This window comes from Triticum urartu, chromosome 6 (assembly GCF_003073215.2).
Source record: "Triticum urartu cultivar G1812 chromosome 6, Tu2.1, whole genome shotgun sequence".
Taxonomy (NCBI): Eukaryota; Viridiplantae; Streptophyta; class Magnoliopsida; order Poales; family Poaceae; genus Triticum; species Triticum urartu.
This window is the reverse complement of record NC_053027.1, coordinates 95,027,331-95,042,589: the sequence shown is the minus strand read 5'-3', so window position 1 is coordinate 95,042,589 and position 15,259 is coordinate 95,027,331. Positions and strand designations below refer to the sequence as shown.

Genomic DNA, 15,259 nt, shown 5'->3' with positions numbered 1-15,259 from the left:
AATTAAAGCCTTCACTTTCGTACTCCTCATAATATGAGATGACCTCTTCAATGTGTTTGAGAGTAGCATGATGCACACAATATTTTCCTGTAAAAAATTCTCACCATATTTACAGACAACAAAACACCATACCAGATAACTATACTAACTGAAAATTCAAAATCCTCAAGTGCACCAATGAAAGATTGAGCATCACTTACTGCTGATGGGTCATTAGTAGAAGCCTCCTTTAGTTCCTCCAAGGTTGGTCTTATTTGGGGATTTGGAACCCGATAGGTTGCACGATCTTTATTACACTCTCCCAACGGGTACTAGACAAAGGTTTGACAGTAAGATTTGGAACATTCTCAAGAAAATCCTGCCCCCTCGAGTAGAATGTGAAAATAATATGTATATCCATTGTGATAACACTAAAGAATGCAATAGCTTGTTTGCAAGATTTTGCCATATCACAAAGAGTGAGATTCAAACTATGACATGCACATGGCATATATGATGCTTTGTGTTAATTTCAAGCAAATGATTCTGAACAACTTTGCCTTTTCCGCTCATATTGGAACCATTGTTGTAACCTTGACTTCTCATATCAGAGATGTCCAAATCAAGAGAACCCAATGTATCCATGAATACCTTAAAACCACCAATTCAGACATGTCATCAACCTTTAAGAACTCTAGGAAAAACTCCTCAACTCTCGGAAAGTTACTTGACATGTTCACACAACGCACAATTAGAGTCACTTGTTCTTCATGGCCCACATCCATGGTACAATCCATGACAATAGAGAAACACTTGACATCCTTGATGATCTTTAAGATAACCTTTCTCTTAACATCAATAAAAACTGAAATTAACTCATTCTGAATATTGTGGCCTAGATAATGATGATGAATTTAATTATTTTTAATGTGCTTAATGCATTTTTGCATCACATGATCAAATTCACAATCATTTCAATCGTGCCCAGAAAATCACCATTATTATCCTGATACACAACTTCTCATTTGATTCTCGAAAAGCCACATTAAGTTTTGCAAGAAACTTCACAACAAAAACTATTCTCACCAAACATGTCTCCAACGCTCCTTTTACTCCGCAATTTCTTGTTCATGTCATCATCAATTGATTGATTTTTTCTTCTTAGAATCAATCTAAGTTCATTTCATGTATTCATGTTTGTTAAATGCTCAACACTACTCTTATGTTCTTTGAGTTTCCTACCCAGACGATTATAGTCACTCAATCCATGAGATGTTAGCTGCCGGTGTCGGGAGGGATGCCCTCTTTCCTTGCCATGCTCCTGGCCCTTGAGACCCAAGTCGAGCCACCACTACTGCTTCTCTCTGACAAAAACTCATCGATTGCGTTGGGTGGAGCCGTCACACGGGAGAAAAATGAGAGTGAAATGGGAAAGTTGTGCCTGTACTGCCCAACTATTTTAGTGGTGGGCCTCTACCCCTGCATATTTGTCTCGTATTGCTTGCTTTTGTATCAATGCTACCATGGAGTCCATCTAATTCTGGCTCAATGATAGCACGACTTGTGCCGGGAAGAGCTGACTCCCGGTCCATCCAGGCATTTCTCAAACTAAGTACATCAACTCAAGTATAGGAAGTAGACATGATCGCCTAATGAACGTATAAAAAAGTGAATGTATTAACAAAAACTTTACCTTTTGATGAGTTCCTGAACTAAAAAATCAAACGTTTTGTTAGGATGTTATGTTCGTCTGTGCGGGGAGTTTATTTTTTGGCAAGAGTTCACTTTATTCGGGAAGGTCCACTTCATCTGTGGGAATTTCCATCAATTTAATAGGGAGAGACGAAAATTTGTGTGAATGAAGTAGACATGGCCACCATCAGTTTGATGACTAAAAACTACCTTCTCATGGGGAAAGGGAACTTTTGCGTGCTACAGTGAACTTCCCAGCATGGGCAGTGACCTTCAAGAAGAAAAAAAAGTGAATTTCATGTTCCCAACTAGTTTTTGTTCTATTTTTGCAATAACTTGTAATTATGTGTCTGAAGGATATACCATATACCATTAGAAATATATTAATTAGACGTGACTTTTCATAAAAAATCACAAAAAGTATGGTTCGATAGCAATTTTCAAGATACTAAATTTCACATATAAATATATTTTGCAATAATTTTCAAAAAAAAAATCATCACAATGACACAAATCTGTATAGAAAAATGGTTTTGTATCCCCCAAAAGTAAACATAGAGGCAGAGGTACACACAAGAGAAATAGTGGCGTGACCCTGCCCAACGTAGGATGAAAACACTTTGGTTTCATGGTAAAAATCGGGGGAGACTAGTATAGAATCTCACCCTAGGTAGATCAATAAGATCAACCACAAAAATTCATATTTAAAAATTCTAAAATTATTTGAAACCATATATGTGAGGTCTGTATACAAGATTGAAAAAATATATACAAAGTTGAATGTGAATAGTGGAAACTTTGAGTGAATTGTATTTTGCACTATTCACCCAAAGTTGCCACTATTCACATGTTTTGTTTTTTTAAATTGATCTCATCTAATGTGAGACACTATACTAGTCTCCCTCAGTAAAACTCATACATGGCTGTAAAAGTTTTAAGCTTCCTTAGCAGGGCCGTACCTCCAAAACATGGGGCCCTGTGCAAACTTAAAATTAGGTCCCATGGGTAGAAAAGTCTAAAAATGTTTTTTTGCATACGTGTTCCAAGAATTACCATTTGCCAAATAGAAAAAGTAGTACTATCTTTCCATATTAATATGAAATCTTAGTATTTTTTTTTTGATTAGTAACAATCTTACATCTTTCAACCATACTGATTAATGGCTCATTAGACTTCAATTAACCATTTTTTAGAATCAGTTAACCCATTGATAATTATGGAAATACTAGTACTTAGAGAAATTTTGGGGCCCCTAATTTTTTGGGGCCCTGTGCCATTGCTCCGGATGCACCTGCCCAGATACGGGCCTGTTCCTTAGCCTAGCTCACCTTGACTTGCCTAACTTATTGTGTGTAGCAGGGAAGTATAAGGTGCTCCCGAGCCTTCCGGGCTCTCGTGATACGAGCTCTCATGAACCGTTAGGTTTCCGATCCAACGGTTAGACGGAGTTGCTGGACCCACATGTAATTATCAGACTCATAGGGGATTTTTTTGCAATTTGATGTTAGAGCCTATGCCCCGTCAATTGCTTTGAGTTTTGGTTTATCATTTTCTTTCTTCATTTCCTTTTTCTTTTCATGCTTTTATTTTTACGAGTGGGACCGAGAAGAGATGTACAACTAATATTACAGCGTGCGTGCAACTGTAGTTGGGCACGGACGGGCATGTAACCGTGGTTGTGTGCCGGCAGGTGTGTGTGCACTCATATATAGTTGTGCGTGAGTGACTTACATGTAATTGTGCTAGATCGACATATGTATAACTGCAGTTCTGCACGACGAGGTGCGTGTGCAACTGTAACTACGCGAGGCTGACAAGGTTGTAGTTGCAGGTAGGAAAAAATAGAACTAAAACAAACGCTGTAAAACATAACCAAGATTAAAAAAAGACAAAATCCGCACGAATCACCGATGGTTTAGGAGTTAGCTGAGAGATATTTGTGTTGCTGCGGTAGAACATATTTGTTGTATATCCTTGATTGTTTTTTTTATTCCGCGAATCGAATCATTTATGGGAAGTGTTACGTGTTGGCCAGCGGATCTTTTTAAAAGATCCGCCACCTCACGTGCCGTCCGATATAAGTTGCTTAACATACTATCCCACTTCGCAACAAGAGTGTTGTTTCATAAACAACGGTGATTATTCCAACAAAGAGTTTTGTTTCCGAAACATTAGTGACTATTGCAAAAAAGAGTTTTGTTTCAGAAACATTGATGACACTGTCAAAAGCATCTCTGCGTATGGTTTCTCTTTGCAACAAGAGCATTGTTTCAGAAACATAACTTACTATCGTAACAAGAGCTTTGTTCAGAAAACATGCTCTGCTGAAGGAGCATCATGCGCCGCAGGAGCACCGTGAGCCGCTACTGTCGCAGGTCCTTGCTATGACGCTCGCTGTCAAGCCCACCGGACCTCGCCGAGACGAGCCCCCGCCGCTCCCGAACGTCTCCACTTCCTGCCCACGGGTCATCCTTGTCGAATCCGGCGAGATCTGGCTGGAATCCTCACCGTCGTCGCCCTCCTAGCCGCACAAGTAGCCGTCCCTCGTGGCTCCTGGACGTTCCCGCCTCCTGCCCGCGCCCCATCCTCGTCGGATCTCGTGAGATTCCTCGCCTCCATGGCTCCATTGCCCTCCAGCCGCAAGAGTCACCGCCGCTGCAAAAAAGGGCCAGGAAGTTGCAAATTCTCCCTTCAGAAACAACTGCTCAGTTGTAAAAACAGTGTGTACACAGAGATAGGGGTGGAGTTGCTCTTGTTCGTCTGATCAGCTGACGATCTGACGGACACGAAACCGATGGACGGACTGCGCGACCGGCCGGTTGAAGATAAGCTTTTCCTTTAAAATATCTAAAATTCTTATATTTGTTGACGGAGGGGTATCAGTTTCACAGTGGCCCATATCACAAACGATGTCACCATTTTCCCAAATCAATGAGGTTAACCATGACGCCGTTCCCTGAAAAAATATACTCTCTCCATTTTACAATGTAGTGCTTTCTCTATCCCTGTGCTTCAACTTTGACCGTAATTTTAACTATCAAGACCGATTGTGGCGGGAGCAAAAGTTATATCAGTGAATTCATATTTAAAAGACGTTTTTAATTATATAACTTTTTCTCCCGCCGCAGTCGGTCTCATTCGTTAAATTTATGGTCAAAGTTCGACCTCGGAAAGCGCGGGCGCACTATATTTTGAAATGGAGGGAGTATTTGTTTCATAGACATAGAGATTGAATGAGCGAAAAAATAAGTGCAGAATAGGCCACAGAAAAACTTCAAAATAAAACAAATCAACCGTACAAATGAAACGAAAAAAAATGCAAGTTCCTACAAGCCCCTTTTTAAATTTTAGTTTAAGAAAAATGGCCCTCCTAATGGATAACCTTCTTCTGCCCATGAACGCCACCACACCCAGCCCTCCAGCTCCTCCTCGTCGTCGTCCCTCGCTCTGACCACAGCACAGCCCCGGCCGCGCTCTCATCCGGAGCTGCAAGGTAACCTCGCGCCCCGTCACTCCCTTGCAATCAGACTTCCCTCCTCCTCGTCCTCACCGTCCTCCATGTCTCTGTGATTTTTCTCGTCCAGGCCCTGCGCTGCACCACGAGACCAGCTCGCTCTGTCGACGCCGCCGGCCGCCATGCTTCCGCTCGCCACAATGTCCGCGCCGAGCTCGCTTCTCCTGCGGCCCGCGGCGCGCCAGCGGACGGCGAGAGAACCAGGTTGGCGCCGCTCGTCTCGTCCGTTCATCCACCTCTCTACTCTGCCTATCTTATCCAATAACTGCCGCCGGGACAGAAATTGCTGCCATTTTACGACTGCATACTTGCATGCGCATTGAGTCAAATTGCAGGGGTTTTCTGTTTTCTGACTTCATATTTCTGAAAAAATTGCACCCCCCTGTCCGTGTCAAAAATAAGTATTGGTGTTTCCGCGGAGAAGATTACCCTACGTACTAAGGAAGATGGTCGTTTTTTACTGCGATTTAATAGTAGGAGATGGTGTTTCCGCGTACTGCTACTAGTATTGTTTTTTGTGTACCAAAGCTCATGCAGAACTTATAATATTCTGTGTAGGACAAAGCTGGGGAGAACAATCTATCTCGGGTTCGCAGTCCCGGAGGAATAAGCTCAGCAACTCCATCTGTGTGAAAGCAGTAAGATGAGCCTACTTGTTTTGCGTGGTGCTATGGCATGCTTGCTTGTCTTCTTTCCTCGCCGTTATGGATTATACCTGGTTAAATTATTTGTAACTTATTAGGTGTAATTTGTAAGAGTTTTAGTGGAAGCAATTCAATAGTTTTTTGGCACAAAAATGAGAAAGAAATTCAAATAGGGTTTTGTCATAATGCATGGAAGCAATTCAATGGTTTCTCGCATAAACAATCTGAAAGGTTCAAGGCGTTCAGATTTTAGTGGAAGCCAGGATTTTTCAACTTGCAAAATAGCTGGAGGAAAAGTCTGGAAGCGAATATATCAGAAATCACTAGAAAGTTGGAAAACCTATACTGTACGCATTATAACATGACAGAGACCATCTCATATATATATAATTGTGTAGCTGAAGGATTATCCGGCCTTGCAAACAGAAGGGATCAACATATTCTTATTGGCTAGATTATGTCAGTGCAGTCGATTTCGAATTTCGACGCAAGCTGTTCGCGCTAGCTAGGCAAAAAGAGTGCATAAGAGGGGATTTGAAGCGCTGGTTGTTTTTAAGCTTCAGAGTTATTTAAAATCCGCAAAAAAAACAGAGGTGTTTCTTTTCACTGTGCAGAACTGAATTCCTACAAGCAAAATAAGGTTGTCTAGTTCTAGGGAAATCTTTTTACCGTCATCTGTAAGCCTGAGATGTTAATGTTGCTTGATCTTGCATATTAGAAGTAACAGGATACACTTGATTAATTCGTTCGATTCTTTGCCCTTTCCATCAAATTCAGAAGCATCTCACGCGGATCGTCACTGAATGTTTTTTTTCCTGCAGAACATAACGTGCTGTGCTAACCAGACGCAAACCGCGAAGCGCAAATCGTTCTCGGGACCCACCTCTCCACCGTCAGGTTCAGTTAAAGGTAATGCAATGCAAGGCATCTGCATTCTGCGCAACCCTGCTTTGTTCCTTGCAAACCTCGTCTCATTTCCGAAGTTGAGTTCACTGCAAACCTGTGCTTCCAATGGCATTGTCGCATGATCTCCTTACCTCTTTGCTTGGGTGGCACCTGATCGCAGAGAAGGTGAAGCCGAGGCTCGACGACGGGGGCGTCGGGTTCCCGCCGTTTCGGTTCGGCGGAGGAGGCGGCGGAGGCGGCGGTGGTGGCAGCAGCTCCTCCGGTGGGTTCATCCTCTTTGTGATCGTTTTGCTCCTGGACTACCTGAGGGAGTTCGAGAGAAACCTGCAGAATGGGCCGCGGAGGGGCAGCGACTACGACAGCGGGCTGGCACCGCAGTAGCTTTCATTTTCATTTTAGTAGCTGGTTTCGCGGACAGTCCGGTGATGGCCGGTGGTTCATGTAAGCCCCTTGCTAAGCTGTGTTATCAGATTAGAATTGCTCGTGAGAAATGAAATGAGGAGTAGCAACTTTGGCCGTTGGATTGGACGTGGAGGGCTAAGGTTGAACGCCCGGAGCCACTGGCACTAACGTGTCCACTTTTATGGCCTCTTTGTTTGGTTCAGAGAAAGCAGAAGAGAAGATACTAGCACATATGCCCGTGCATTGCAATGGGACAAAAATTGATACGTATTTAAAGTTAGTGAGAATTATATGTGCAAGCAAAACCTTGTGCACATGTGAAAAAGGAACATTTACCTTCTCGGTTTCGTCGGGTGTAGAGTAATCAATCCGCTATTTTTTCATTCATATGAATAAGGGCATTTAAGAGTCTTGTTACGCTATTGTACGCTGGAGAAGGCCCACAAATTATTCAATACTTTTCCTTTCAATTGAGGAGATTTTAGGGTATGAAGTTTCTGAATATTGTAGGAAACATGAACCATTTTTTAAAGATTTTTCAAAATTATGAACACTTTCAGAAAACGTGAACAAAATTTGAAATAGGAACATCTTTTAAAATTCACAAACATTTTTTGCAAACACCAACCCTTTTTTCATAAAAACATGAACATTACTTGAATTTGTGCACGATTTTTTAGAATAGGAACATGTGTTAAAAATTCATAACCTTTTTCGAAAATGTGCATCTTTTAACATTATTTTGAATTGTTAAAATTTCACTTTTTAAAAAAAATTTGGAGAATTTTCTAAATTGTTGTTTTCTTTTTAGAAATCTCAACAATTTTGAAAAGAATAAAGTTTTCGAAAAAATGGGAAACTTTTTCAAGTGTTGTATATATGTCAAAATAGGGAAAAAATTGGAATTATGAACATTTTCTATGATTTGATTTTTTTGAAATTCTGAACGTTTTCTGAGAATTTTGAATTTATTAATTAAATTCTATAAGAAAAGTAAACTTGGAAGTGGAAAAGGAGATAAGGGAAGGAGAATAAAAATAGAATAAAACACAGAAACAAAGAAAAATGGGCACGCCCATTATTTGTTGTCCTGTGCGAAGCTCCAACTATTTGTCGCCCTATGCGAAAAATAGAATTTTCATAGCTGCGTGGGCAGAAAATAAAGTGGGCTGGCTTCACTGGGCCATATCGTGCAGCCACTTCCGAAATTCTGGAAAAGCTTTCTTTTTCTAGCAGTCAAACGCATAAGAATTTAGTACCACCTCGAATAGAAATTTTTTATTTTGGGTGGTGAACGGATGAAAAATTGACGAAACGCACCTTGCTTTATTAGTAGGTATAGAAAATATGTCTTCTCGGCCATGCACAAAGTCGACATATAATACTCTCTCTTAACTTAATATAAGACATTTTTTTGACTCTGTTCCAGACTCTAAAACCGTCTTATAAAAATTTACAGTTAGTAAAAAATTAAAATTACACATACATTCTTGGAGAAATCGAGGACGTCTTCGTGTTGCACTCATTGGCAGTGTGTGTTAGAAGGGAGAGAGGGATTGTTGCGGAATATGATGGATGTATTATTGAGCCTCGATGACGAGTATATATTGAGTAAAAGACTTGAAGGGCAAAAAGCCTCTCCTGAAGATAAGGTAGGAGACGGATTACAAATCCTACACTACCAAATACAAGTAACCCAAATATATCTCTAACATTCTCCGCAGTCGTAGCGGTAGTGTCGCAGACAACAGGAGCGTCACGGATGGTTAGACTAGAGAGAATAGTAGCCGACGGGCTGACATCCCCGCGCAGTCGTAGCGGTAGCGTCGCAGACAACAGGAGCGTCGCGGATGGTCAGACTGGAGAGAATAGTAGCCGAGGGGCTGACATCCCCCCGCAGTCGTAGTGGGAGCGTTGTGGACGGTGTCGCGTCGCGGACGCATTGACTGTAGAGGAAGCCGGCGAGTTGCTCAAGCGGATGATAGCCCTTTGTGCCGATGTCGAGGTAGCCGAGAGCGTAGAGTGGTGTAGCCGTGGTCGAGGTAGCCGTGCGAAGAATGACGTGGTCGATGTCAAGTCGGGGTAGCCGGTGTTGAGGAAAACGTCATGGAGCCACGGGCGTAAGGAGGTGCCGGGTTAGCCTGGGCGCAGTGATGTCGAAGTAGGGGTACGCCGGGAGGTAGACGGTGTTGACGAAGCGTCGCGCCGGGTTTGCCAAGCCTGGGGACACGTCGTGGACTAAGGCACGCATCGGTGTTGCCAGCACCAGGCATGCGTAGACAGACGAAGACGAAGTTCACCAAACGCCGCTCCAGGCTTGCCAGGCCCGGGGACACGTCGCAGACGAAGGCACGCACCAGTGTTGCCAGTACCAGGCATGCATAGATGAGAGACCTGCACGAGCTGTACGCCATGTTGGAGAAGTCGGAGGGGCCATTAGAGAAAAACTCGACGACGATTGAGGCGTCCATCGGCGCGGGGCCGATGTCACCAACGATGGTCGGAGTAGACGAAGTGGTAGGGGTAGATGACGACGACGCTGGCGACAGGCTGGTGCCTGGACGAAGACGAAGGGGGTGGACGGGCGGCGGCGACTATAGACGTAGCGGCGGCGGCCGTCGAAGAAGAGCGGCGGTGGCGGCGGCAGCTACGGAAGTAGCGGCGGCGGCGGCCGAAGAAGAGCGGTGGTGGCGGTGACACGGCTAGGTTAGTAGCACGGCGGCGGTGCTCGAAATAGGCGAGGAACCCGACAGCGTGATGAAGACCGGCGTGAACGGTGGCGTTCCTATTAGGAAACGTAGCATGTAATTTCAAAAAAATTCTTATGATTACGCAAGATCTATTTAGGAGATGGATAGCAACGAGAGGGGAAGAGTGTGTCCACGTACCCTCGTAGACCGAAAGCGGAAGCATTATGTTAACGCGGTTGACGTAGTCGAACGTCTTCACAATCCAGCCGATCCAAGTACCGAGTGTACGGCATCTTCGTGTTCAGCACACATTTAGCATGATGACGTCCCTCAAGCTCTTGATCCAGTAGAGGGTCGAGGGAGAGTTTCGTCAGCACGACGGCGTGGTGACGGTGTTGATGATGTGATCCGCCCAAGGCTTCGTCTAAGCACTACGACAATATGACTGAGGTAGTAAACTATGGAGGGAGGCACTGCACATGACTAATGAACTATTGATGTGCCTTTGGGGTGCCCTCCGCCTCCATATATAAAGGAGGAGAGTGAGGAGGCTAGCGGCCATGAGGGGGCGCGCCAAGGCGGAATCCTAGTTGGACTTCCTTTCCTATTCTAAGAGGGGGAAAGAGGGAAGAAGAGGAGGGAGAGGAAAGATGGGGCTGCGCCCCCTCCACCTAGTCCAATTCGGACTCCCTTGGGGGGCACCCTGCGGGCTGCCCTCTCCTACTCCCTTATGGCCCATTAAGGCCCATAACTTCCCCGGGGGTTCCTGTAACCCCTCGATTCCTCGATAAATATCCGAAACGTCCCGAAATCTTTCCGGTGTCCGAATACCATCGTCAAATATATCAATCTTTACCCCTTGACCATTTCAAGACTCCTCATCATGTCCGTGATCTCATTCGGGACTCCGAACAAACTTCGGTCACCAAAACACAGAACTCATAATACAAATCGGCATCGAACGTTAAGCGTGCGGACCGTACAGATTCGAGAACTATGTAGACATGACCGAGACACATCTCCGGTCAATAACAAATAGCGGAATCTTGATGCTCATATTGGCGCCTACAAAGATCTTTATCGGTCAAACCGCATAACAACATATGTCATTCCCTTTGTCATCGGTATGTTAGTTGCCCGAGATTCGATCGTCGTTATCCTCATACCTAATTCAATCTCGTTACTGGCAAGTCTCTTTACTCGTTCTGTAATGCATCATCCCACAACTAACTCATTTGTCACATTGCTTGCAAGGCTTATAGTGATGTGCATTACTGAGAGGGCCCAGATATACCTCCGATACTCGGAGTGACAAATCCTAATCTCGATCTATACCAACTCAACAAACACCATCGAAGACACTTGTAGAGCATCTTTATAATCACCCAGTTACGTTGTGACATTTGATAGCACACAAGGTGTTCCTTAGGTATTCGGAAGTTGCATAATTTTATAGTCAGAGGAACATATATAAGTCATGAAGAAAGCAATATCAATAAAACTAAACGATCATTATGCTAAACTAACGGATGGTTCTTGTTCATTACATCATTCTCTAATGATGTGATCCCGTTTATCAAACGACAACACACGTCTATGATCAGGAAACTTAATCATCTTTGATTAACGAGCTAGTCAAGTAGAGGCATACTAGGGACACTCTGTTTGTCTATGTATTCACACATGTACTAAGTTTCCGGTTAATACAATTCTAGCATGAATAATAAACATTTATCATGATATAAGGAAATATAAATAACAATTTTATTATTGCCTCTAGGGCATATTTCCTTCGGTTCCTACGCCAAGGGAGGTGGCGCGGCGCATACCACGAGAGGTCGACGCGCGGGGACGGCGGTGGACGTGGGCCACGGTGCTACGGCCCGAAGAGGCGACGCAGCGGCGGCGGGCAGGTCGGGGTGACGACGGGAAGACCTTGGGGTGGAGGGAGGGACCACGGGCTGCGACGCGACGACCCGAAGGAGCGGCGCAGCGGCGGAACCCGGGTCGGTGCAACCACGGGAACGGTCTCGAGACGGCAGCATGGACCGCGTGCCACGCTCGCGATGGCCCGACAGGGCGACGTGGCGGTGGCGCGAGGGTCGGTGCAGCCACGGGGAGGACCTGGAGCGGACGGCCTCAGGGCGGCGGCGGGCCCGAAGGGCGACACAGCGATGACGCGAGTTGGTGCAGCCGGGAGAACAACTATGAGGCGACACAGCGGTAGCCCGTTGCTTGATCGGTGAAGGTGCACGCTGAACTTGAGACAGTCTTCACGAGACCTGCGAAGGCGTGCACAATCAACATGTCAAGTCGATGCACGGTATAGATTAGATGGTTCACGGCGACGAGCAAGTGATCAATCCGATCGTGCGCGAGGTAGCTGCTCGGTGACGGGATCGAAATAGTGGGCGGCGGAGGCAGTAGGTGCTTGCACGCAATCAACGCCTAGCATAAAAGTGGCCACGCAACACAAGCAACGTGCATACGTATGTGCAGGTGTCCAATCCATGCAAAAGAAAGGACCATCGTGGTGTACTAGCGCACGGGACGCACCCGGATGAAGTTGTGGTTGCAAGAGTCCTAGACAGGCGCGATTGGAGTCGTGGTTACAGGAGTCCCGGACGGCGATGACGGCCGGCGCGAGAGCGACGTGCAGATGGACGCGCGGACGGTGGTCGCTCCGGGCCGCCGCGTAGCGCGCGAGGCAGTTGAGTAGGAGAAGACGTCGGTGTAGTGGATGCCAAGTCGGAGTAGAGGCGCGATGTAGATGACAAACAGCGGCGGGCGACGTAAATCGATCAAGCTTAAATCGGAAAACCAAAAATAGAAAAAGCCGATAAAGGTGACCAGTGGGGGAGAGAAAACCCGAAGCAAGGGCTCAGAAAAAAGACTCTTTAGGGCAGCCAGTCAACACGACCAGCGGACGAACCCTAGGTACGTGTTGGAATTTTGCTAGTAGGCCTTTGGCCCAAAGCCCAACTAAAATTCTGAAATTCTCTTGGCCCATTCATGCACACATGTGAGTGGAGTGAGTGAGGCTAAAGTTTGGCACCACCCCGAAAGTTGAGAGAGAGTTGCACCTTTTTATAAGGTGAGCTCTTCTACCATTTGTATGAGCATGAGAAGAGGAGACCTACACGCGCGCTCCTCCTCCTCGCTCGCCTCGCCACGCCACGCCTCGTCACGACGCGCCGCGCCGCGGGTTGCGGGATTGAGCCGAGCCGAGGACAGAGCTATGCACGTTGTCTATATTTTTGCTGCATGGGAAAATTAATGAGTCATTAATTAATAATTAACGGACGCGTTAATTACTGAACCGTTTCCGATTCTTTTGGATCGTGACGACTCGGACGTGGGGTTTACTCCCACGACCTACCCGGCTCGCACTATATAGTCAGGCAGACGTCTACCCTAGCCGCCGCCGCTTCGTATGGTTTCTCACCACCGTTCCAGATCATTGCGCCGCCAAGCAAGTCTTCTCCATCCCTCCTTCCGGCGTGCACCGCGAGAAGGGACAGCAGGCCTCCGGAACCCCGCCTCTCGTGATCCTGTACGGGAGAGGGGCGATCAGGTTTTTGGGGAGCGCACTCGCGCGACTGCTGGCAGCGACGACTTCGCGAACGACGACTTCTTCCCCGACCTCGGCAACCTCATCTTCGACGACATGGGCAACAACGTCAACGCCGGCGGTGCTGCACCCGCTGCACCGTATGTGATTCTATCCTTCCTGTTCGAGATCGTGGTAGAATTCATGCTTTTAGTATGTGCCCTAGATGTGATATGTTCATCTGCTATGCTAGTTCACATGATTAGTTTAATCTCTGCTGCTGTGGTCATGATTTATCTTCTGTTTATTCGGATTAAATCTCGTAGTAATTTGCTCATATTTCCAACAATCCAAAAACCTGATTATAGGCAATTTACTCCGAGTGATTTTGCTGCGCATCTGAAGCCGCCTGCCTTTAAGGGGGCGCAATATAGGAGGTGGCGCACGAGAGCAGTCTACTGGTTTCAGACCATGGGCTGCTATGATGCCACCAAGGGCAAGCCTGAGGGCGATCTTAATCCAGCACAGCTGGAAGCTTTTGAGAAGATCGATACCCTCTTTAAAGGCGCTCTTCTGAGTGTTCTTGATGACTCCATTGTGGATTCGTATATGTCGTTTGACAACAGCAAGGACATGTGGGCTGCGCTCGAGGCCAAGTTTGATGCCTCGGACGCCGGCAGCGAGTTGTACGTCATGGAGCAATTCTATGACTACAAGATGACTGATGAGCGCCTTGTTGTACAGTAGGCTCATGAGATACAGTCGCTCGCAAAAGAACTTGAGTACTTCAAGTGTGTGTTGCCGGACAAATTTGTTGCCGGAGGCATCATTGCCAAGCTTCCACCTTCGTGGAACAATTTTGCTACTTCCCTGAAACACAAGAGACAGGAGTTTTCCGTTGCGGATCTCATTGGTACTCTTGATGTTGAAGAGAAGGCGAGAGCAAAGGACACACGTGCTCGAGTTGCTGAGGGAGGTTCTAGTGCCCACATGGTACAGAAGAAAAACTCCCAGCCCAACAAGTTCAAAAACAATAAGAACAAACTCAGGGCAAAGGCAAGTTTGATACAAAGAACAAGCCATCACATTCTACCAACTTCAAGAAGAATTCTCATAAGAAGGGGAAGGGACTTTGCCATGTCTGCGGTGATCCTAATCACTAGGCTCCGAAGTGTCCTAACCGCTTTGAGGAGCGCGAACATGAGAAGAGCGGCAAGTCCGCTAATGTTGTCATCGGTGATACTGATATGAAGGAATCAGGGTACGGTATTTTTCCTACCATCCTTTCAGTATTTCAATCCCCTGATTGGTTAATTAACACCGGTGCCAATGTACATGTTTGTGCTAATGCCTCCATGTTTTCTTCTTACCACGCAACAGGGACTTCACCCGTGCTGATGGGGAACGGGTCACATGCCATCGTTCGAGGTGTTGGTACGGTCGATCTGAAGTTTATTTCGGGGAAGACTGTGCGTCTGAAGAACGTTCACCATGTGTCGTCCATCAATAAAAATCTCGTTAGCGGTTCCCATTTATGTCGAGATGGTTTTAAGTTGGTTTTCGAATCCAATAAAGTTGTAATTTCTAAGTGTGGACAATTTGTTGGAAAAGGCTATGAGTGCGGAGGCTTGTTCCGCCTATCTTTGTCAGATATTTGCACTAAAGTTATTAATAATGTTTGCCACAATAATGAGTCTGATATTTGGCATTCACGACTCTGTCATATTAACTTTGGTTTCATGACGCGGTTAGCCAATATGAATTTAATTCCGAAAATCTCTACTGTCAAAGGCGCCAAGTGCCAAGTATGTGTGCAAGCTAAGCAACCTCGCAAGTCCCATAAGACTGCAGAGGCAAGAGACTTGGCGCCACTAGAGCTTAT

The 15,259-nt window shown here is 45.7% G+C and overlaps 1 protein-coding gene across 1 annotated transcript; it reads left to right on the top strand.

Moving 5' to 3' along the window:
- The first annotated feature begins 5,007 nt into the window (after positions 1-5,007).
- LOC125516103 (protein YELLOW LEAF 1, choloroplastic-like) lies at positions 5,008-7,263 on the top strand. Its single transcript, XM_048681582.1, has 5 exons — positions 5,008-5,164; positions 5,256-5,389; positions 5,744-5,823; positions 6,651-6,738; positions 6,896-7,263. The coding sequence occupies exons 2-5, from the start codon at positions 5,308-5,310 to the stop codon at positions 7,114-7,116; spliced, it is 471 nt and encodes a 156-aa protein (XP_048537539.1). The 5' UTR covers positions 5,008-5,164; positions 5,256-5,307; the 3' UTR covers positions 7,117-7,263.
- Positions 7,264-15,259: the final 7,996 nt, after the last annotated feature.

Excerpts from the sequence above, each read along its gene's own strand:
- LOC125516103 (XM_048681582.1), top strand. The coding sequence starts at position 5,308 with ATGCTTCCGCTCGCCACAATGTCCGCGCCGAGCTCGCTTCTCCTGCGG. Across the intron at positions 5,390-5,743 it reads GCGGACGGCGAGAGAACCAG|GACAAAGCTGGGGAGAACAA; the intron begins GTTGGCGCCGCT and ends TATTCTGTGTAG. Across the intron at positions 6,739-6,895 it reads ACCGTCAGGTTCAGTTAAAG|AGAAGGTGAAGCCGAGGCTC; the intron begins GTAATGCAATGC and ends ACCTGATCGCAG.